The 20127-nt window shown below is 41.2% G+C and overlaps 1 protein-coding gene across 2 annotated transcripts in view; it reads right to left on the bottom strand.

The window, feature by feature from the left end:
* BCAR3 (BCAR3 adaptor protein, NSP family member) overlaps window positions 1-20127 on the bottom strand; it is a 77987-nt gene that overhangs the window by 7233 nt on the left and 50627 nt on the right. For both annotated transcript variants that reach the window (XM_063298307.1, XM_063298308.1), the window contains 4 exons: window positions 17610-17738; window positions 13299-13741; window positions 12574-12674; window positions 8974-9581 (listed from right to left, as the gene is read on the bottom strand). In XM_063298307.1, coding sequence (XP_063154377.1) covers window positions 8974-9581; window positions 12574-12674; window positions 13299-13741; window positions 17610-17738 — 1281 coding nt within the window. The remainder of the gene's footprint in view (window positions 1-8973; window positions 9582-12573; window positions 12675-13298; window positions 13742-17609; window positions 17739-20127) is intronic.

The following is a 20127-nucleotide window of genomic DNA, read 5'->3' as shown; positions in this document are numbered from 1 at the left end:
ACACATAAAGGTAGATCAGACTATATTCGTGTGAACTAGGGAGAGGTCTGTCTGAGACGTTTTCTCAAATTAGTTTCTTGGCCCAGGCTCAAGCCCTGGTTATGTGACCATTGCCTTGGTAGTGGCTCTTCCTCCTGTCTTCAAAGCCATTCCCTCTACCCTCTACCCCAGTGTTTCTCAACCTTGGCAACTTTAAGACGTGTGGACTTCAACTCCCAGAATTCCCCAGCCAGCATGCTGGCTGGGGAATTCTGGGAGTTGAAGTCCACACGTCTTAAAGTTGCCAAGGTTGAGAAACACTGTTCTATATATACAAAGGGGCAGGGCTTCGATCACACAACCGCAAGCATCATCTTGACACTTCCTGCAGATGCCTCTGATGTGGGCTGGGATTTGTCAACCCAGCACTAGCAGGCATAAATGGACTTTCTAGCCTTCTTGCTTGCTTGTTCCTGCCAAAGGCCCATAGTCCAACTTACCTGCCCATCATGACTTTTCTGCCCAATGACTTAATGACCTATTGCCTCCTTCCCTCCCCCCCCCCCATGAGCTGATAGGTAAGGAGACAGCTTTGCCCTCCATCATTCCCCACCTCACTCCCCAAATAATCATTTTGTGATCATTGGTATGCTAACTCTAACCCTAACTGGCTCAGTGCTATAGGAAGGGGGAAGAATAGTTTGCTGTAAAACCCACAAAACAGTGTTAAATAGCCTAGTGAATTAATTCCCGTGTGTGTGTGTGTGTGTTAAATTTAGCTCCAAACAGACCAAGTCATGCACAAGTTAAATCAACCTCAGGCAGTCTCAACTGCAACATGGGAACATCTACACCGAATCAATTAACCCATTTTCCTTATCCTAGTTTTCCAAGAAAGTGTTGGAGAGAAAGTACACCAGATAAAGGAAGCCTCACCATTACAAAACTCATGGCCAAGACTTGAGACCACAAAACACACACCCAAATATTGATGGGCTGCAAGGGCCAAGCCATGTCTACTGTGGTCTGCCTGGACAACAAGGAAGAGGAATTACGTTGTGGAGCCTTGCCAGTGCCCTCTAGATGGAAAAACCTAGTAGGTACTTCCTGCAAAAAGGGGATAGTGGCTCTGTTTTCCCAAAAGTCTGGGGTTTTAACCCAGTCGGTGTGCTTGTGTGTTGCTAGAACCACCTGTTCTGACTAGGTTTGTGGCTGGCCAAGTTAAGTATATTGTAGAAACAAGGAGTCTTGCATGGGGCACAAATATTTTCATGCCCACATTTTTAATGGGTGTTATGTATCCATATTAGGATGGGAATGGGTGGATGTGAGAGACTCGGAATGGGTCAGTTCTATGTACATGCATGCATTAACACCTAATATACTCCTAAGCCCTAAAAATTTGCCTGTATCTACCATAGCCTTAAACAAAAACACAATCAGGTTAACTAAGTTTTGGTTATCTGGTTTAAGCTGAAGTTTGGTTTGAAATATGTTGCTAAAACAGAAATTTACAAAATTTGTTCTTTCAGGACAACTATTTGACACGGTCATAGAATCATAGGGTTGGAAGGGACGGTGGAAGTCTTCTAGTCCAACCCCCTGCCCAAGCCCAAGGCATGAATCCTCATACCATCTTGGACAAATGGTTGTCCAATCTTTCTTTGAAAACCTCCAGCGATGGAGCAACTCCAGGAGGCATTTGGGAGAGGAGAGCAGGGAACGGCAGGCAGAAGTGGGCTGTGGGTAAGCATGGCAACCAAACCCAGAGCTTCTTGATCTGCGGGTTCTCTAGCACCAAGAGAATGCCTCCTGCTCAGCATAATCTAATGAGCCAGGTAATCAAGGCAAGGAAGGGGGAGAGGTTTTTGCTCCTCTGGTTCACCAATGTTTTAGCCTAAGTGTGCTTCTGTTCCCTGCAGCTCTCCTGAGAAAAGCAAGGAATGATAGGAAGAAATGTGTAGAGAGTAAGGAAGATGAACTTGATGGTGACATGCCAAGGCAACAAGGGCTAAAGCATTTTAAGTTGAGAATGTTCAGATAACATTTGGAAGCGACTCAGACAGAAACCTTCTGGAGGAGGAGGAGGAGATATAGCACAATCAGGCTTGCAAGATTCTGTCACTATAGCCAATCTCAATAAAAGCAGATGTAGACATCCTGTGTAGTTGATTTCATGTTCTGGTCTACCTAGTGCAGCTGACAAAATGCTGTCTTTGGGATGGGGAAAAATAGCAACAACTTAGAACACTCTGGACAATTTAACACCAATCATTTCCCTAGTCTAAAGGCACACTGTGCCAATCATTACAAAATGCTAAATTTAGAGCATGGGATGGAGGGAAGGATACCTTCTTGGGAACAAATGCTTTTAAAAATTTTATATTTAGTTTCTGGCATCAACCAGCTTGGAGGTTGGGAAATGCCTTCTGACTGATAGCTGTACCAACAGAGAGGATTTCCTCAGATGCTCAATGTCTGCTTTAGCTCTCCTGATAAATGGCTACACATTTCTGATGTTGCTTAGCAGGTACATGAATTGAATTGCTAGAGGGAATTTTTTTTTCCAAGTACACTGTGAAAAAAGGAACTAACTGTGTGAGACAAGTAGTAATTACAAGGTGTACTTCCAGATGGATGGGCATCAGGGCTACAAATCACAGAATATTTTGCAGCTTTCTCAATTGTTTCTCCTTAAACTTTTTGTTTCTTTGGGGAAAAAAGGAGGGAAGTAGCAATAGTGGAAAAGGGGTTCTAAGAGGAAAAAGTCATCTAGAGCTCTGTATAATTCAATTAATGAGGCAGAGTAATTCCAGACTAAAAGTCTCATTTCACGTTTGCCCCAAGCCAAGTTCTGTGCCAAGAGCAGCTTGTGTGCAAGTTCCAGGCCCATGATTATCTTATCAGGTCTTCTCTCCTGAGCCACCAGCTCTTACAATCTTGTCACTGACCACCTGCTGGCTTCAACTAATCTTCCCCAGTCAGTTTTTGGCTTCTTGATTTGAAGTCTTCACTACCTGCATCTATAACTTCATTGTTTCATCTCTTCATTTGGACAGGTATAGTTATGCAACATTTGAGATTTAGAATAAAAATCTGTTACAAATTACTTAATTTTTCATAGGTTTTCCTTTTCTTCTTCTCTTCCTTCAACTTTCTGATGCTCCCCACTGGTAGTTACCATCCCCAGCCCTTTCTCTGTTTATCTTTCCTAATTTATAATTCTCTGATTGTCCTCAGGTAGTATTTTGACTGCCTTCAACCCATTCATTCATTCATTCATTCAATTTGTCCCCGCCCATCTCCTCCCATCAGGGGACCCTGGGCAGTTCATCTGAATTACACATAATCCAATAATCCAATACAGTATTCTCCTGTTCAAAAAAGTCACTCTCCATTAAGAAGCATATTCCACGCCTGAATAGAATTTTTACACTAAGATACATGTAAATGCATGTACTGTAAATGAGGGGATGTCTAAATGAGGGCACCAACTTGAAGATTCACTTAGAGGGCTTAAAACCCTTGTACCAATCTTGTTGCAGAAGCGTAGTGTTAAAGAAACCTAGCAAACAGTCCCAGGCCATAGATAAAACAAGTCTTCTCCTTAGCTATGCTCATTGGAGATGATGGCAATTGCAATTCAATGCTTTTGGAGGGCACCAGTTTGAGAAAGCTGTTCTAAAGGAACAGGTTACAGTAGTCTTACGAAATTAAGTAAGTCTGGATGGCATCAGTGTTTAAATGGGATACCACTGGTGTGCTTTATTTGTACTGACACTTTCATCATGGAACAAGGGATACAAATAGAACAAATAACCAATTGGATGATTACACAAATTAATTCTATGATAGAGGAAAAGCAGGAATCAGAGAAAGCTCATAACAGATCAAATGGAAAGGTTAATTATTCAAGAGAAGAGTATCCATTAACTTTTGTCAGAATTCACTTAAGAGAAAACAGCGAAACACATCTACTGCACTGCTAAATGCAAGGACAAAGCAGGGAGTAAGCATCAACAGATGTGCTTAAAGCAGTTTATTAATGCACAATGAATCAGATAACTCCTGCTCAGGGTCAAGCACATTCATTTCTCCATGACAAAGTAAAATACTGGTTTTAATACTGGCAGAGAATCAAGCACACTGAAACACATGGGATCTTTGAAAATCCAGTGCTTTTTAAGCTAGCTTTCTGGATTTCAATAGTCTGCTGTGACCCAGACTTTCTATATCTTGCCATGGGTTTCTACCCCAACTAAAATAAAGAGAGTTGTATTTAGATAGTAATTCTGGATTGGTTTCCAATTCCCCTCTGCAAACTTTAAAGGCTTGAGAAGACACATAAAACAATCAACAACATCTTCAAAGGAATAAAATTCACAAGGGAAGAAGAAAACAACACATTACCCATTCTGGATATCCTCATCAGCAGAGGAAAGGGTGGCAAATTAGAAACACAAGTCTATCGAAAAGCCTCCCACATGAATCAAGTGCTCCACTATAGACACGATGAAAACTTCTTAATTTCACAACACATGGGCAGACTCAACCATACTTTCAACTGGGAAACTGTGAGCATCCTAGACCAAGCTAAATCCAAAAACACTAGGGAATTTCTGGAAGCTTGGCACGCAGACAAATCAGCCATCAATAGACACATAGAGATAAACTACATTTACACACCATTCAAAAGAGACAATTAAAAAGCTAAGAAGGAAACAAAAAGACCAGAAAACATCATCTTCAGCAGCCAACACCCAGATAAGCAGGGATTAACACCAGACAATCAATCAATCAATCAGAAAATAATACCCTAATCGAGGTAACTACCAAGAAGACAAACCATCAACAAACAAACAAGCAGAAAATAATACCCTCACCAAGGAACTACCAAGGAGAAAACCACACCCCCACCAACCCCGGCAGGGCAAGCTACTGTATATAAATAGGGAGCAAACCCCACATTCATGAGCACTGATGATGTTACCTAGTAGGGTAATGAAACATCTGCAAGCAAACAACCAAGCTCAGAGAGCACCAAGGACTCCACAGTTAGGCTCTTTCTATTCTCAAAGGAAAGGAACTGGGCTTTTACAGAAGCAAGACAGTGATTTTTGCTGATTACCCTTTGCTTTGTAAGTCTACCACTGTCTATGGGCTGTTCTTGAGAATCTTCAAGAACAGATTCCAGGAGTATAAAGAGCTGGAACAGTAAACACTATGGCACTGTTTTCTACTCAGTGAAGTAGGTGGCTGACACAATCTCACTCCACAACATTCTGGATCCAAGCCAAAATAACATGCAAATCAGATTCAGTTTAAATAGGAAGGTGGCATAAGGATGTATGAGTGATTTCTCACCCATTATACTGTACTAATCTCCCCATGGACTTCACCAGACAACAGGTGTTTTCCGTAGTGGCCCCTACCGTCCCTTTGAAAGTAGTAAAAGCAGTGCTGTTCCAACAAGCATTTAGCCCTTAGTTTAGTTCAATTTAATGGTGCCTAGGAGAGCCAGTTTGGTCTAGTGGTTAAGGTTCTGGGCTAGAAACCAGGAGTCTATGAGTTCTAGTCCCACCATAGGCATGAAAGCCGGCTGGGTGACCTTGGGCCAGTCCCTCTCTCTCAGCCCAGCTCACCTCCCAGGGTGGTAGTTGTGGGGAAAATAGGAGGAGGAAGGAGTACCTTGAGTTATTTATAAAAATAATAAAGGTGGGATAAAAACAAACAAACAAATAAATGTTTCAGGCTGTTTATTGGTCATATTTTAATACTTACACTGGGGCTTTATATTGTACTTTTGTATTTGATCTTTTTTATGCCTATCTGGATTGGGGAGGGCTATAAATACTGCAAAATGAAATAAAATAATTCAATAAGTGTGACACTCATCACAAAAGACTTAAGTTGTTGAAAAAGGCTAGGTATGTGCTTTTCTTTGCAAGGTCCATGTTTCTCTAAAAATTATGTAAGGATTAGAAGCCATCAATGTATAGTGGAGATCCTGTGCAAGATTGCCACTGAGAGACTCACTACCTATAAATGTCTTTGGAGGAAAGAAAGGCATTTAGGCACTCCACCAACAATCCTAATGACAGTCATATATTGCAGCATTAGCCTAATAGGCAGCATCAACCTCATTAGGGACCTAAGTCTCCCTTGGCTGCAGGTGGGTTTCACTAAATGTCATTAGTAATATTATTCCCGCCTTCCTTAATAATGGGTCCAGTGGGTTATTGTGTTTAACTGATCTCATTGAGAGCCCCCCTCCTGAGACCACTGCAAACATGATGTCAGGAAACAGACAATTCCTCTCTACTCAATTTAAGTGGCCCATATATATAGATTGAATTCTCCAAATGGAGTGCTCTAAGTGATGAGGAGGAGAACTCAGAAGGTCTTTTCAAGCCTGAGTGCACTGGACCACAGCTGATGCCAACATGATTTAGATAATCCAGACAGAATGATGCTTTTAATATGTCTCTAATACTTTTAGGGAAAGGAGGTCGAAAGAGTGCTCTTAAGCCAATGACATCAACAGGAACAATCTTGCCATGAAACCAGGCTAAGGTAATGCCATTTGACATTCAGGAGATTATCTGGTAGGGATTCAAAGGAATAAGTAATTTTCACAGAAAGGTAGTGTGGGAGACACACCACAGCAACAAAGACTACTTTTAATTCCCCACTTCCTTGACTCAATTATTCTAGATATTTTAGGATAACCTTTCAGCCTTCGAGTTGGGTTGGATTACAGCTTCCAAAATTTCCAGACAGCATATCCAACTTTCATTGACTGCATGGAATTTTGGGCATTGTAGTTAAACATGTTTGGAGGGCACCAGGTTAGAGAAGCCTGACTTAGCATGTTTCCAAGCAGCCCATTATTTGGGGAATCAGTCTGGATATCTGTGTAGGCACCGTGTTGCCAAGTATTATGGGAACTGAAGTATAGCATATTTGAAGAGCATCAGGATGGGAAGGACTAGAAACAGCATATCTATGAGACTTGGTCTGGTCATCTGCAGAAACATTTCCAAATTTGATCCTGGAAATACCTGGGTCAGCATTTATTCCTAAATTATGTCCTAGGAATTATCAAGAATAGATAACAATCCAACCACATATCTGCCAAGAATAAAAATTGCTTTTTGTTTGTTGACCTTTCTGTAAATTTCCTACTAATATCTAAGATGAAGAACAAAGATCCCCACAAAAATGTGGGGGCTAAAAAAGAGTGACTGGGTTCTTACTCCATGGCATGTTCTTTTAGAAAGATATTACAAACCCAAAGCAGGAAAACCCAAATTTTTAATTGCTCCAAATTTTCATTCCACCAAAGGCAACCAGCTCCATATATTTCAAAAGCAGGTCCACTAGAGGGCACACTTAGCATTCCAGTGGACCCTCTGGAGTTCTTAACTGGTTTTGAAGTAACTGCATTCTGGACAAGTTATATCAAGAAACCCCTGGTCAATTAAGCTTTATCAAATTAAGGAAAGATTAGAATTCAGGCAAGAATTCTATCCTTCCTATCTTACCCTTATGTTCTCTCCTATTGATAGAATGCCTATCTGACTGATTTGCAAGAGTTTCTTTACAACATATTGCATTTTTTAAAAATAAAAATAATAGTCTGGGGAAAAGTATCAGCAGCCATCAAATCCAAGCCCTTGTTTTGAGATAGGAAGTCTATGATCTGGTTCACCCATTAAGCTAAATCTGTTTATTGAATAAATCACAGTTGTTTGGTTTCAGAAACAGTACTGTAGACCATGAAAAATAGTTTACAAACCATTATACAGGTAGTCCTTGCTTAACAACCATTTGTTTAGTGATGGTTCGGCATTATGATGGTGCTGAAAAACTGACTTACATCTGGTCCTCATGCTTACAACCATTGCAGCGCCCCCATAGTCATTGATCACAATTTGGGCACTTGGCAACTGGTTTGCATTTATGATCGTCACAGTGTCCCGTGGTCACGTGATTGCCATTTTTGACCTTCCCAGCCGGCTTCTGGCAAGCAAAATCAATGGGGAACCGCGCGATTTGCTTAATGATGCCGTAAAACAGGTCGTAAAATGAGGTCGGATTTGCTTAATGATTGCTTCACTTAGCAACCAAAATTCCAGTCCCAATTGTGATTGTTAAGCGAGGACTACCTGTAGGTGGATTCATACAACATCTTAAGCCAAACTAAACAAAACACATTATGGCTTATTGAGGAACGGGAAGGTATGTTTCATTAGCTTTCTTGGATAATGCCCAGAATTACTCACCTATTCATCTTATCCCTTTTGTGTAAGGAGAAACCAGTTTCTCAAATAACTACCAATATATTTTGGGGCAAATAGTGTACCAGACTTATTATCCTTGAGCCAACTGTGTCTTTGGGCCTAGCCACAGTTTAAATCAGCTTCAACAGAACTAATTCTCTGGTCAAAGCCTTCAGAGATAGTCCAACTTCAGCACACTGCTGCCCTCTGATGATCACTCAGGATCATCCTTCAGTGTATAATATGGCCAGCTCTACAACAAGCAGCTTCTGCATACAGACTTGGTTCTTCATTCAGCATGCAAAAGCACACACTGGTTGGTATACCACATTCTCAGAATGTCCCTCCCTAGAGATATTTGCCTGAAGCTCCCATTTCCATCATTTATTCTATAAATAATAATTTGGGCCTTTTCTTGCTGATATTTTTTGTTGGCTCTATTGTTATTTTGTTAGTGCTATTTGTGTATGTTTGGCATTTATTTTATATGACTGTGTGAGTGAGTCACATGTTGTGTTAAAGTTATTAATACGTAAGTAAATATATATTTAGAGCTTGCGATATTCAAAGGTCAGAATATGTTTATTTTTAGCTGTACATGAAACAGAACACCCAATCAGCCATTGGTCTGATCTAATATGGCTGTTCTTTTTTTTAAAAAGTTCATTTTACAGCCCCCCTCCCCTGTTTAAATTAAAAATAGATGTTTTACCTTGCAGTCCATCTTGAGTATATGCTGGGCGATGACCTTTGCATCGTTATTCACGAACAGCTCTTTCACTCTCTTTAACATTGCAGTCTCCAAGGGCTTGTTTTCCAGGGGAAGAAGTTTTGACTCAAAATGGTTTGGCCTGAAACCAGAGACCATCTCAATGACAGGTGTGACAAAGATGGGGCACTCTTTGCTCACCTCCAACTGAGCTGTTTGTGGATCCACAGAACTCAGCAAAGACTCATCATCCAGGATCAAGGATGAATGTGTCCCATTGTCCTTAGTTGTCAGATGCTCTACGAAGCTGTTCTTCTGACATAAAGGTTGCTTTGTTGTCCTGCCCTCTGGGGGAATTGCTGCATTCAGTTCACAATAGAGGGCTTCCAAGCCTTGTAGTGGCCTCAGAAATGGCAATTTACTGGGCTTCGGTGGAGGCCTGGAATGGAGTTGGCTGTCAGACCCCCTGAGTGCATCACTAATTTGCAACTCTGAGGCAAATCTCCGGAACAGTAGGGGGCTCAGAGTAGGTTCACTGCCAGTTCTAAAAGCAGGAGACTTCGGACAAGGACTAGTTTCAGTTTCAGTTCCTTGGGAGGGATATCTTGAACCTGGAAATTAAAGGGTTGGAGAAGAGAAGTGTGACATTGCTATTTGAGGTATCAAATTGAAGGTGACTAAAGCTTGATCACAAAGACAAAGAAGCGGGAAAATTCTCAAGGCCTCTTGCCAAAATGACCATAGCCATGTTATTTGTCCAGAAGTGGACCAGAGCTTCTCCCATCTCTACTATTCTGGCTGAACTTCAAAATATGATGTTTAACAAGGTCATTTTCACCGAAATGAACAGATTTCACATAACAATGGAAGATGGAGGTATCAGTAGGCTGCACTTCACAGAAATACAAAAAAAAAAAAAAGGAGGAGGGGAGAGGAACTCTAGGGGAGAGGAATCCAAATGTATCAATAAGGACATAGCAAGTATAGCGAAAGGGGGAATGGAGAGGAAGATCCCGCCATTTACTTACAATCTGGATTTTGAATAAATTGGAGAGAAGGTGTGGACTGGGACTTGGAGCTTTGCACAGGCCAGTTACTGGGGGGAGGGGGGAAGAAACAGGGTTCTGTTGCACTTTGGGATATGAGCTATGTGTACTGCCTTCTTGCATGGGAGCACCACATCCATAATGTGCCCCCCTACAGACCTTTTCATATGTGAACATACTGAGCACGCCAGCCCCATGAACCTTCTATTTTTTTTTTCTGAGCCTGTCATTATTTCCTAGGGGAAAATGTTTCAGATCACTTGAATTTGAATGCTACATACTTAAGATGCATAGTTGAGAGACAGTTAAGTGACAGATTCCACCCATCTATATACGCTCCCTGAAGACATCCAGATACACAAAGCAACTGCAGTGGGAAATCACTCTGTGGTAATTGAGATATTACCAGCTGTACAGTCAGCAGTGGAAAATCTCCAGGCCTTGGAAAAGGAGCTGATCTATAATTGACTCTGATGAGCCAAAGCAGAAATAAGGACTTTGTGACTCACTAAGATGGAAAGAACATTTTCTAGAAAAGGGAAGCTGAATATTTGAGGATTTATGACTGGAATGAACTCGAGCCTGGCCCCTGTACCACCCAGAAAGCCAGTGGCCTCTAGCACAGTGTTTCTCAACCTTGGCAACTTTAAGATGTGTGGATTTCAACTCCTGGATTGAAGAATTCTTGGAGTTGAAGTCCACACATCTTAAAATTGCCAAGGTTGAGAAACACTGCTCTAGAATATAGAACAGCACCTATAGAGTTATTAAAGCTCAGGCTTTGCCAATTGGTCCACAAGCAAAGGTCCTCCTGACATAAAAGAGACTTTGCTGAAGTGCAATGTTGCTGTGTGAGGTGGGAGAGAATGGCAAAGCTTCTCATCCCCTTAAAGTAATATGAGGCAAATTCAGCCACTTCTTCTCCAGTTCTCCCCTGTTCCTCAAAATTATTTGGGAGAATGAATGAGGAAATGGGGTAACATTCAAACAAGGGAAGAGGTAGCCTTCTCTGTTCCACCTCAATCTTGAAAAAAACAGTACCTGTACTACCAGTACTGTTCAGGGGAGTATATACCTTATTTTAACACGACAGATTTATACTTAGAGGACAACAATTTTGCACCACACTAAAATCCTCCAGTAGACTTTGCAAATTAAGAAAATTTCAGTCTGGTTTCTCCCACTCTGCATAATTTATTCTACAATTAGTTCTGTTTTGCATCACTTACTCTGCTTTTGCAAGCTTGGGAATTATCAACAGGCAGTTTAGAGAATACTTCAATCCCTCAGCTACCTCAGAGGCTGGAAGAGGAATTGCTCAAAAACCATTTTTGAAGTGCAAAATGCTTGCTTGAGAAGAAAGAATCCAGAAGATAAAGAAGAAACTGGAATTAGGAATGAAGTTATTGCTTAATTTACGTACTGAAGTCCACAATTCTTCTTGCTTTGTCAATTTATCATATTTTGGCCCTAGGGGTACTTCTCATGGTGATTCTCTGGATATGTTGGAATACATCTGTGAGACAGCTGTTTTTTTCTTTGTTTGTTTTTACTAAAATAAGCTATCATGATTATCCTTCTCTGGAGGAAGAAGAGGGGATTGAGTGAAAGACTCAATTGTCATGGATTTTATTCTTTCCTTTTTATGTTCTGGTTTCCTTTTTTTAAGGAAGCCAAAATCGTACAGTTGGGGGTTGTAGTCCAATACAGCTGGAGGGCACAGTTAAGAGACGGTTCCCTAGAATTCTTGTCATTCTTTTGTTGAATTTTTAAAATTCCAGCATGTTAATACTGAGATTTTCTTGCCTATGTGTATGTGAATCCATATCACTCTTTACATTTATTCTCTGTTTTTACTCTTAAAACAATACATGCAGTAGTATTGCAGTACAAGTAACAGCAGTGATTACAGCTAGGAGATAACAAGATCCCCATCCTCACCATTTATTTAAGGTGAAGAGTCCTTCAAGTTGAGTTTAACTTTTGGGTGTTTCTTGCCAGTTTATCACCGGCTTCTTCCACAATGTTTTTTCAACTTCTCAATCTATCCTGCAGCCCTGGAAGTCCCAGGTAGTCTCCCATTGAAGTACTAATCAGAGCCAATTCTGCTTAGCTTCCCAAAGCAGCCAAGGTTGGCTAATTGGCTAATTGCTGTTATCTGCTGAAGCATTGTTTATTTCATCCTTTTTAGAATGCCTCATTAACTCACTAATCTTTGCAATAGCTAGGATATTTGCCTCAAATGATATGTGGTGAATAAGCTCCTATATAGAGCAATCCTAAGCATGTTTACCTAAAACTACATTGGGTGAGATTGCAGTCTTTGCCAACTTTAGTTGCACCATTCCTGAGACACAAGTAAAACACAGATAAAGATTCAAATGGTCCATACTTCTCACATAATTAAGAAAAGGAAGGCAATCTGGCCAAGACTGAGCTTCTGTTAGGATAAAGCATGGATGAAGAAATCCCTAAAGATGTTTTATAGACAGAAGATAAATTACTAGCAACCTACTGCCCCAATTCCGTTTACCTTCATAGTGTAGGCCAAACATACCTATTGGCAGATAGCTTTCTGACTGATGAGCCTTTAAGGGGAATCGCTTCTCTGGCATGTGATCCAAACATGCAGGCTGGCTACCACTTTTTTCTTTGTTCCTGAAACAAGAAAGCAATTGGCACAATGCAGTTCAACCCTTTGGGGACTCCACCTTCACACCTCCACATCTGATGTATTTTCTCCAATGATCCACTTAGCTTTATTGGGTTAGAGGGAAATGCAATGTTCCAAACAGAGAGAAATACTGCTTTTCGGGGGCCTGCAGCAAACATGCCCTTCCAAGCATGTGCAGATTACTCAGGTGAGAGCATGGCATGTGCAGGAAGTAGAGCTCCTCTGAGAGCAAGTAAGGTCAAATGTAAAAAGAGTTCTTACAGCTTCAAAATTTAGAAAAGCTAACAGCATTCTGGAAATCCCTGATCTACAGTATATGTTGGTCTTTGTCTAGACTGACAAAGACAAGATAAGTCTGGGTTTAATATTTTATTTTTTATCTTCAGTACACTATGGTTCTCCATAGCTCTTTTCCAGCTTTCAGAAAGATGATGCCCTCTGGTCCAATTGCAGATCTTCTGCAACACATTTGAACTATTGAAGGAAAAGTGAGTGATTTTGCAAACAAATGTATAAGGCTAAATAAATGCATCCCAGCTGTTCAACAGGAAAAGGACATGCATTATAAGCAATGCACAACACCCTCTCATGAAAAAAAGTGGTAGTACCTTAAAAGATTTCCTTTGGCTAAACTGGACTCTCTGGCCTGTCGATTGCACATATTAAGGCTCAGCCTTTGTGGGGTTTCCACTTGCCCTTCTGGAATGCTGTCTTCTCTTGGCAGGACTGGGGAAATCCCATATTTCTCCTCCAGGCATCTCAGAGGCACAGTCCTGTTTATGGGCTGAAATATAATCGCTCCACTCTGCTTTGATATGGGCTTGCGATTGCCCACATAGCATCGCACCAGGCCAGGGATGGTGTCAAAACCTTCGTCTTCAAAGTGGAATTGCACCCGGCAGTGAGCTTCGCTGAGCCGCAAGATAGTTTTGTTGATCTTGAAATGCTGAGAGATGTTTTTCCACTGACAGGTAAGGACAAAATTGCCAGGGCTGGAGAGAGAATCTCTAATCAAAAAGTCACCGTCTCTCTGAACGAGGCTCTCAGACACCTTTAAGAGAAAAGACATGCCTGTTTGAAACAAAAGGAAATGATCTACTACTGGACCCCCAGTCAGCTATTTTATTTTACTGTAGGCTGGCATATTTCTAATAAAGATACACATAGCACCACCTTCATGGCACAGGGCTAGGTTATTTGTGGGACCACCTATCTCCAATTCTATCTGCCCATTCCATGAGATCCAACAGGGTGGGCATGCATTGGGTTCCCTTTATGAAACAGCATCCTAGGGGACCCTGGACACGCACCTTCTCTGTTGCAATGCCTGCCCTACAGAACAGCACACCCTCCAAGATCCAAATGGCCCTGATCCCATTGGCTTTCCATAACGCTTTAAAAAGTTGAGTTTTTTTCTTCCCACACCTGTGTGATAAATAGTTCGGGTGGTTGAATAGGTCAGGTTTGGCCTCAGTTTGTGCTGTTTCATGCTGTGCTTTTACAGTCTGTATGCTTATTGCTTGTCTTTTTCATTTTTAATCCTAGGTTAGCCACCCAGAGCCACAATTTGCAAGCTGGGCAGCCACCGGAGTTGCTTAAATAAAAAATAGTATTTCAAAAACGGAGCGCTGATTACAAAACATTAAAATATGTTCCAGAATGATTCATATTTGTTTGACAAATAGTCAGCAAAAACAACTAAGCCACATCATCATCATCATCATCTTTCTGGAGCTGATCTTACCCAGTCCCTCAGCCTTTCTGTATTAGGGTTTCTGCAGACTTCAATTCATATATTCTTCCTTTTCTGGCTTTATTTTCATTCCTCTGCCTCATGCAGACCTTTTTCAGTTGTTGTGTTTGAAGCTTGTAAAAAGATTAAGACTACCTCTCACAAGACCAAATTCAGATTGCTTTATAAATATAAGTAGTTCCAAATTTCCCTGCCCAGGGAGAATTATAATTCTGATTGTTACTTCTGAAATCAAGGCCAAGGTTACTTGGCTAGAACGCAAGAATTTTTTGCAGGAACAATCCCCCACCAGCAGGAATCTCCTCTCCTCTCCTTTCCTTGTTTTGTACAATATAGGGCAAGTAAATTGGACTAATTGTTGTAAGATTATATTCCTTGAATAAAAGGTATGGATTGCTCTCTTTCACAGCAGTCAGTTGGGTAAAACTTGGTGATATGCTATATATGACTCCGTAGTGTTCAGAGAGCATTCCATGAGGTTTAACAATCACCTAGATCATTTTGTTCTAAACTGAGATGGAAGATTTCCTGTAATGTTTTCAATCTCACTTAACTATGTATGGTGGCTATTGCCTGGGAGACTTCACACTGCAATAAAATTATTAATATCTGAGGTTGCATAAGCACTCATAACCTTCTGACTGCTACAAAACCAGCATTAATATTCTTCTGGAATTATTCAGGGGACACATATTAATCTGGAAAGGAAGGTCAGAATGCAAAGGGGTTTAAACCTGCCAAAGCTAATAAAAATGCAAAGCTTTGATGATGTCAAGCAGCCTGGTGCCTTCTGGATAGTTTGAAAGTATAATTCCCATAATCCTGGCCACGGCTGATAGGTGCTATAGCCCATAAGCTTTGAGGACAACAGGTTAGTGATGGCTGGTGTAGCTGGACAGTCCTTACAGTGACATTTGATAGGTCCCCTAAGTTCCCATCAAGATGCACATCAAGGTTAAACTAGCCCTGGTGTTAATTGCACAAATACAATTAACATGCATATATTTTAAAACTACAAATTGCAGCTACAGAAGGATGAAGGCAGCTGCCAAGCCACAGAGACCCACAGAAGTGGGTCCAAACGCTCCCTGTGGTAGACTTCATCAAAACTCTCCTCTGAAACTGCTATTTGTATTGAGGGCAAGCTCAGTCAGTCCAACTTCTAAGGCATATTCCAGAAGACAACTGTCATCAGGACCACAGCAGAGTGAAAGCATTAAATGCTCCCTCTTTCATCCTGTGGTCCCAGTGCTACTTCAGACCCGCTACAACTGCTCATTTGAAATTGTAAAACATAACATTAACATCATAGATTTTTCCCTGACTGCCACTAATGGACTGTCTCTTATTTTGGAAGCTCCAAAAGCAGTCCTGAGTTGGATCTAGCTGAGTCAGAACAGATTCACTAAATCAATGGAATTTAAATTTATACCTAAGTATGATTAAATAGGATTCTAGCCTCTTGTGAACTCTATTCTTCCATTAGTTTCAGTAAAAAAAAAAATCAATTCTTTCAGTGGTTTCTTTACCTGTATCTAACACACTTACTTGCAACCATGAAATACTATTGCCTTTCCCTTTTTATCAGACAACCTTTAATTATCAGACATTGCATGGCTGCCAGGTTCTAAATGATTCCCAGATAGATTCCCACAGGAGTACTTATAACTGAGAAGATCTGCATTTTGATTACTGGCTCATGCTGCTTCAGTTGCCTTGGATTAAAATAGTAACAGCTCTTCTCACTCAGGTACAGAAGTGCATATAGATGTCACGATAAAAACCAGGCTGAGAACAGAGATGTTGTTTATTGCTTTTAACTATCTTACCAAATCCAAATCCCTAAAAAATAGGCATTTTGCAAATGTGACTGCTATTATTTTCAGTCTAAGCTATTTCTGTATCCAGCTGTGTGTACAACATACTATCAGAAAAGCAAAGTGCAATCAGAATAAATTATGCAAGTTAAATATATTTGGCCTATTTTGATATAATGGTATTCAGTATTAATGTTTTCGAATAATGTGGAAGTCTTTTGTCAGAAAATGGTTGGCAGAGAACAACAGAAAATGGACCCCCCCCCCCCAATTCATTTATTATTTCAATTTATTTGGTCCTCCATCTCAAATTCACGACAAATGCATGATTGCTAGGAACTTGCTTGTTTCTTTTAAGGGAAGTGGGGATTTTCAGAATAAACTAGCATGACATATGCAAAATCAAGCAACAAATTCTTTGCTTATGTGGCAGTTTCATCAAAACTCTGAACACTGAAAAATGACGAGTAAAAACAACAGAAAGACAAAATCAACAGTAGAACAAATGGTGCGCATCAGAGATGGATAACTAACACAGACGTAACCCCAACCATTCACCATCAGGGAACAGATCCCTACAGCCGACCCCAGGGCATGTCAAAAGAACCAGCTTTTTGGGCTTTATGAAAGTCCAAGAGAGTCATGGCCATGCAGACCTCAGGGAACACACTGGTCCACAAGGCAGGGGAGCAACTGGGGGGGCAAGCGGGGCATGTGCCCTGGGTGCTGCGCTGAGGGGGGCACCAAAATGAGTGCTGGGGGGGGCACCAAAATGGGTGCGGAATCCCTGTTTGCCCCGGGTGACAGAGACCCGAGTTGCAGCCCTGCCACAGGGAGGCACAGCCACCAGGAAGGTGCATCTCTTAAATCCCACAAGATACACTGCTTTATAGCTGGGACCTGGAACATACCATCTAGTCCAGATCTTACTGGTCAGGCAGAAACAACAGGAGAAAGGCACTCCCATACAATGTTTCTCAACCTTAGCAACTCTAAGATGTGTGGACCAACTCCCAGATTCCCAGCCAGCATGGCTGGCTGGGGAATTCTGGGATTTGAAGTCCACACATCTTAGAGTTGCCATGGTTGAGAAACACTGGTCCCACAGGTAATCATGTCCTAAGACTTGGCCCAACCCAATAGGCTTCATTTTCCCACCACCTACTGTATAGCCTTTGTTCTACTTCCAGAAATCTTAGGATTCCTGTTCTTTTTCTCATTAAAAGCTGAACTCTTGTATCTACATGGAGTGGGATCAAGTGTTGGCAGGATTTGGCACTGCAAATAAGCAGGAAAGAACACAGAAGAACCTCCAGGGTTGCCTAAAAAGGAGACCAAAGGGGACACACCTGTCGTGGAATCCGCCCGTGGTACCACGCGTGGCTGCGCAAATCGTCACTGCTCATCTGCAGTTCTTCTTCCAGCTCCTTCTTCAATTTTTCTGGGGAACTGTCCATCACCTGCTTCTCCTTTAAAAACTGCAAAAGAGAATGAGAAGGAAGGCTTGATTATGCCAAACCAGGCCTGAGACAAGCAAAATAAAAGAAAAACCTATCTAGCCAGAAACTTTCATTTTGCCTCACATGTCAGGAGGTCTGCAATAGCCAGCAGAAGCCACCTGCTGCATTTTGCCAGCCTTTGATCTTTAAGCAGCATTTGCTGTAACTACTGTTGGGTAAGCAACTTAGATAATGATCACTTGCAAAGGGGTGGGTCATCCATGCTCCACCTGGATGTTTTGGGATAATCACAAGTGTTCTGTTGAGTCAGTTATGACCTTTCCTGCTCAGAATTCAGAAAGAAAGTAAAAGAGGAAATGCATTTAGGAGAAAGGGCTAGGCTAATGCAGAAAGTCCAGGTTCAAACCTGTTGACTCAGGGAGGGTGCATTTAAGCTGAGTTCACCCAATTTACCCATTTTGGTTATGTGATTAATTCATATTCCAGCTTTGCAGAATCCATTCCAAACCAATAAGCTGGGTTTCCACATTAGACCCAGCCTTCCCAAATACCCCAAAGTTGTAACTAAGCATCATATATTATGCAAATGCACTTGCCAAGTCTTACATGACCTGGCCAAACTTGTGTGAATGCAACAGCAAGACTGGTCTAAGGAGGAGAGAAGTGGGGGGCATCATATATGCTTTGTTAAGTGCAAAGTCTCAGTATTTCTCTGGCCTCAGGCAGTACACAAAGAGAAAGAGCTTTCTTTACTTGAGTTTCCTGAAAGATGTAGCTGATCAGACCAGACAATACTGGGCTAAACAGTATTATTTAGCCAGTATTGTTAAGTTCACTACACTGGTTATGTGGTTACAGTATTGGACTAGGAGAGAGGAGACCAAAATTCAAATCCATTTAGTGACTTTAGGACAATCACTTTCTCTCAGCCCAACCTACCTTACTGGATTCTTGGGGGGTGGAGGGAATGGGAGGAGGGAGTGGTAGGTGTGTTGCCTTGAGCTCTACAAGGCTATCTTACAGTATGAAATGAAACTGTCAAAGCCCCTTCACTGAGCTCACAAACAAGCCAATGCAGCAAGGATGGGCAAAACAGCATGTGCAACACCCCTAGGGGATGCTTTCAAAACCTCCAAATTAAATATTCTTTTCAAAAATTAAAAAGTGATCAAAGTTTTACAAAGTTAATAAATCCTACAAGACTGTAGTGTTCCCACATTTAGACAAGAGCATATGCCATTTCCACGTAAGACTGTGTGGACACCTGGAATAGGGGAAATGGCCGAAACCTTACAAGATTTGACGGTCTTGTAAGATTCTGGCCATTTAAATAAATAAATAAAAATATAAATTTGGGAGGGAGGTAGAAAAGCCTGAAATGTAAATCAAACCATGCCATGCACAATTCATCCTTTTTTTGCAAACCAAGATGGGTGTCAAGCTCAATAATCATTTCATAATGGATGGCAACCTGAAGTGATGGCATCTGATCAGAAAAAGGAGTGTGTGTGTGGTTGGATACATCAGTGAAGCCCTTGATCATTCTATGGGAGTTGTAATCAATGCATTTGAAACTCTATGTTCAAGTCTTGTAGGCCTTGAACATCAGCTTCTGGGCCAACAATAAAAGAAGTGTGTACGTGGTAGAGCAATCACACGCAACTGCTTCATCACTTTACTACTTTTATCTCTATTTCCAATACATCAGCACAGTAACTGTGTTACAAAATCCTATTTTGCTTCCATCTGAAGGGCCCTTTACTGACATATTCTCAGAAGCTCTCTTGACCATAATCTCTTAGCAGAAAGATTCTGACAGTGTTTTTTAAGGATAAGCTGCAGTGTATTGCAGAAAGACTTAATAGCAACATGACCGACCTCATCTACCAACCCCAGATCAAATGACTTTTGATGAAGCAGCAGCAGCAGATGATCAGTGCAGTGTGAAGCTCCTGGTTACAGTGGGAGCAACCCCATCTTTGCTAATATCCCCGCTTCCTTTGCTAGCCAGTTGTGGATTTCTTAAAAATTGTAGAAAAATAAAATCAATAATCCAATAGTAACTAAGCTTCTCCACATCCTCTTTCTGTCCCTTTTTACCTTTCTGTGTAGCCATGTAGGTGGAGATGAAAAATAAAAAGAGTGTGAGAGAAACAAAGTGCTAGAGGACATCCTTCTACAGGTGACCAGAACAGAGGGTGCAAGTTAATCCTATCTTTTTTCTTTCAACAACACAATTGACCAGGAGAGGGCAGTTTCAACTTCAAATAATCCTGAAGCAGTTTGGTATTAAAGTAGAATAGGTAGTGACAGGAATTTCATAATTATACTAGATGCTGATCCTACCCTTGATACAGTTGTGAGAACCCAGATAATCAGGAGATGCAGGGTTAAATTAAACCAGGGC

The sequence above is a fragment of the Candoia aspera genome, chromosome 3, assembly GCF_035149785.1.
Source record: "Candoia aspera isolate rCanAsp1 chromosome 3, rCanAsp1.hap2, whole genome shotgun sequence".
NCBI lineage: Eukaryota > Metazoa > Chordata > Lepidosauria > Squamata > Boidae > Candoia > Candoia aspera.
This window is presented reverse-complemented; position numbering and strand designations above follow the sequence as displayed.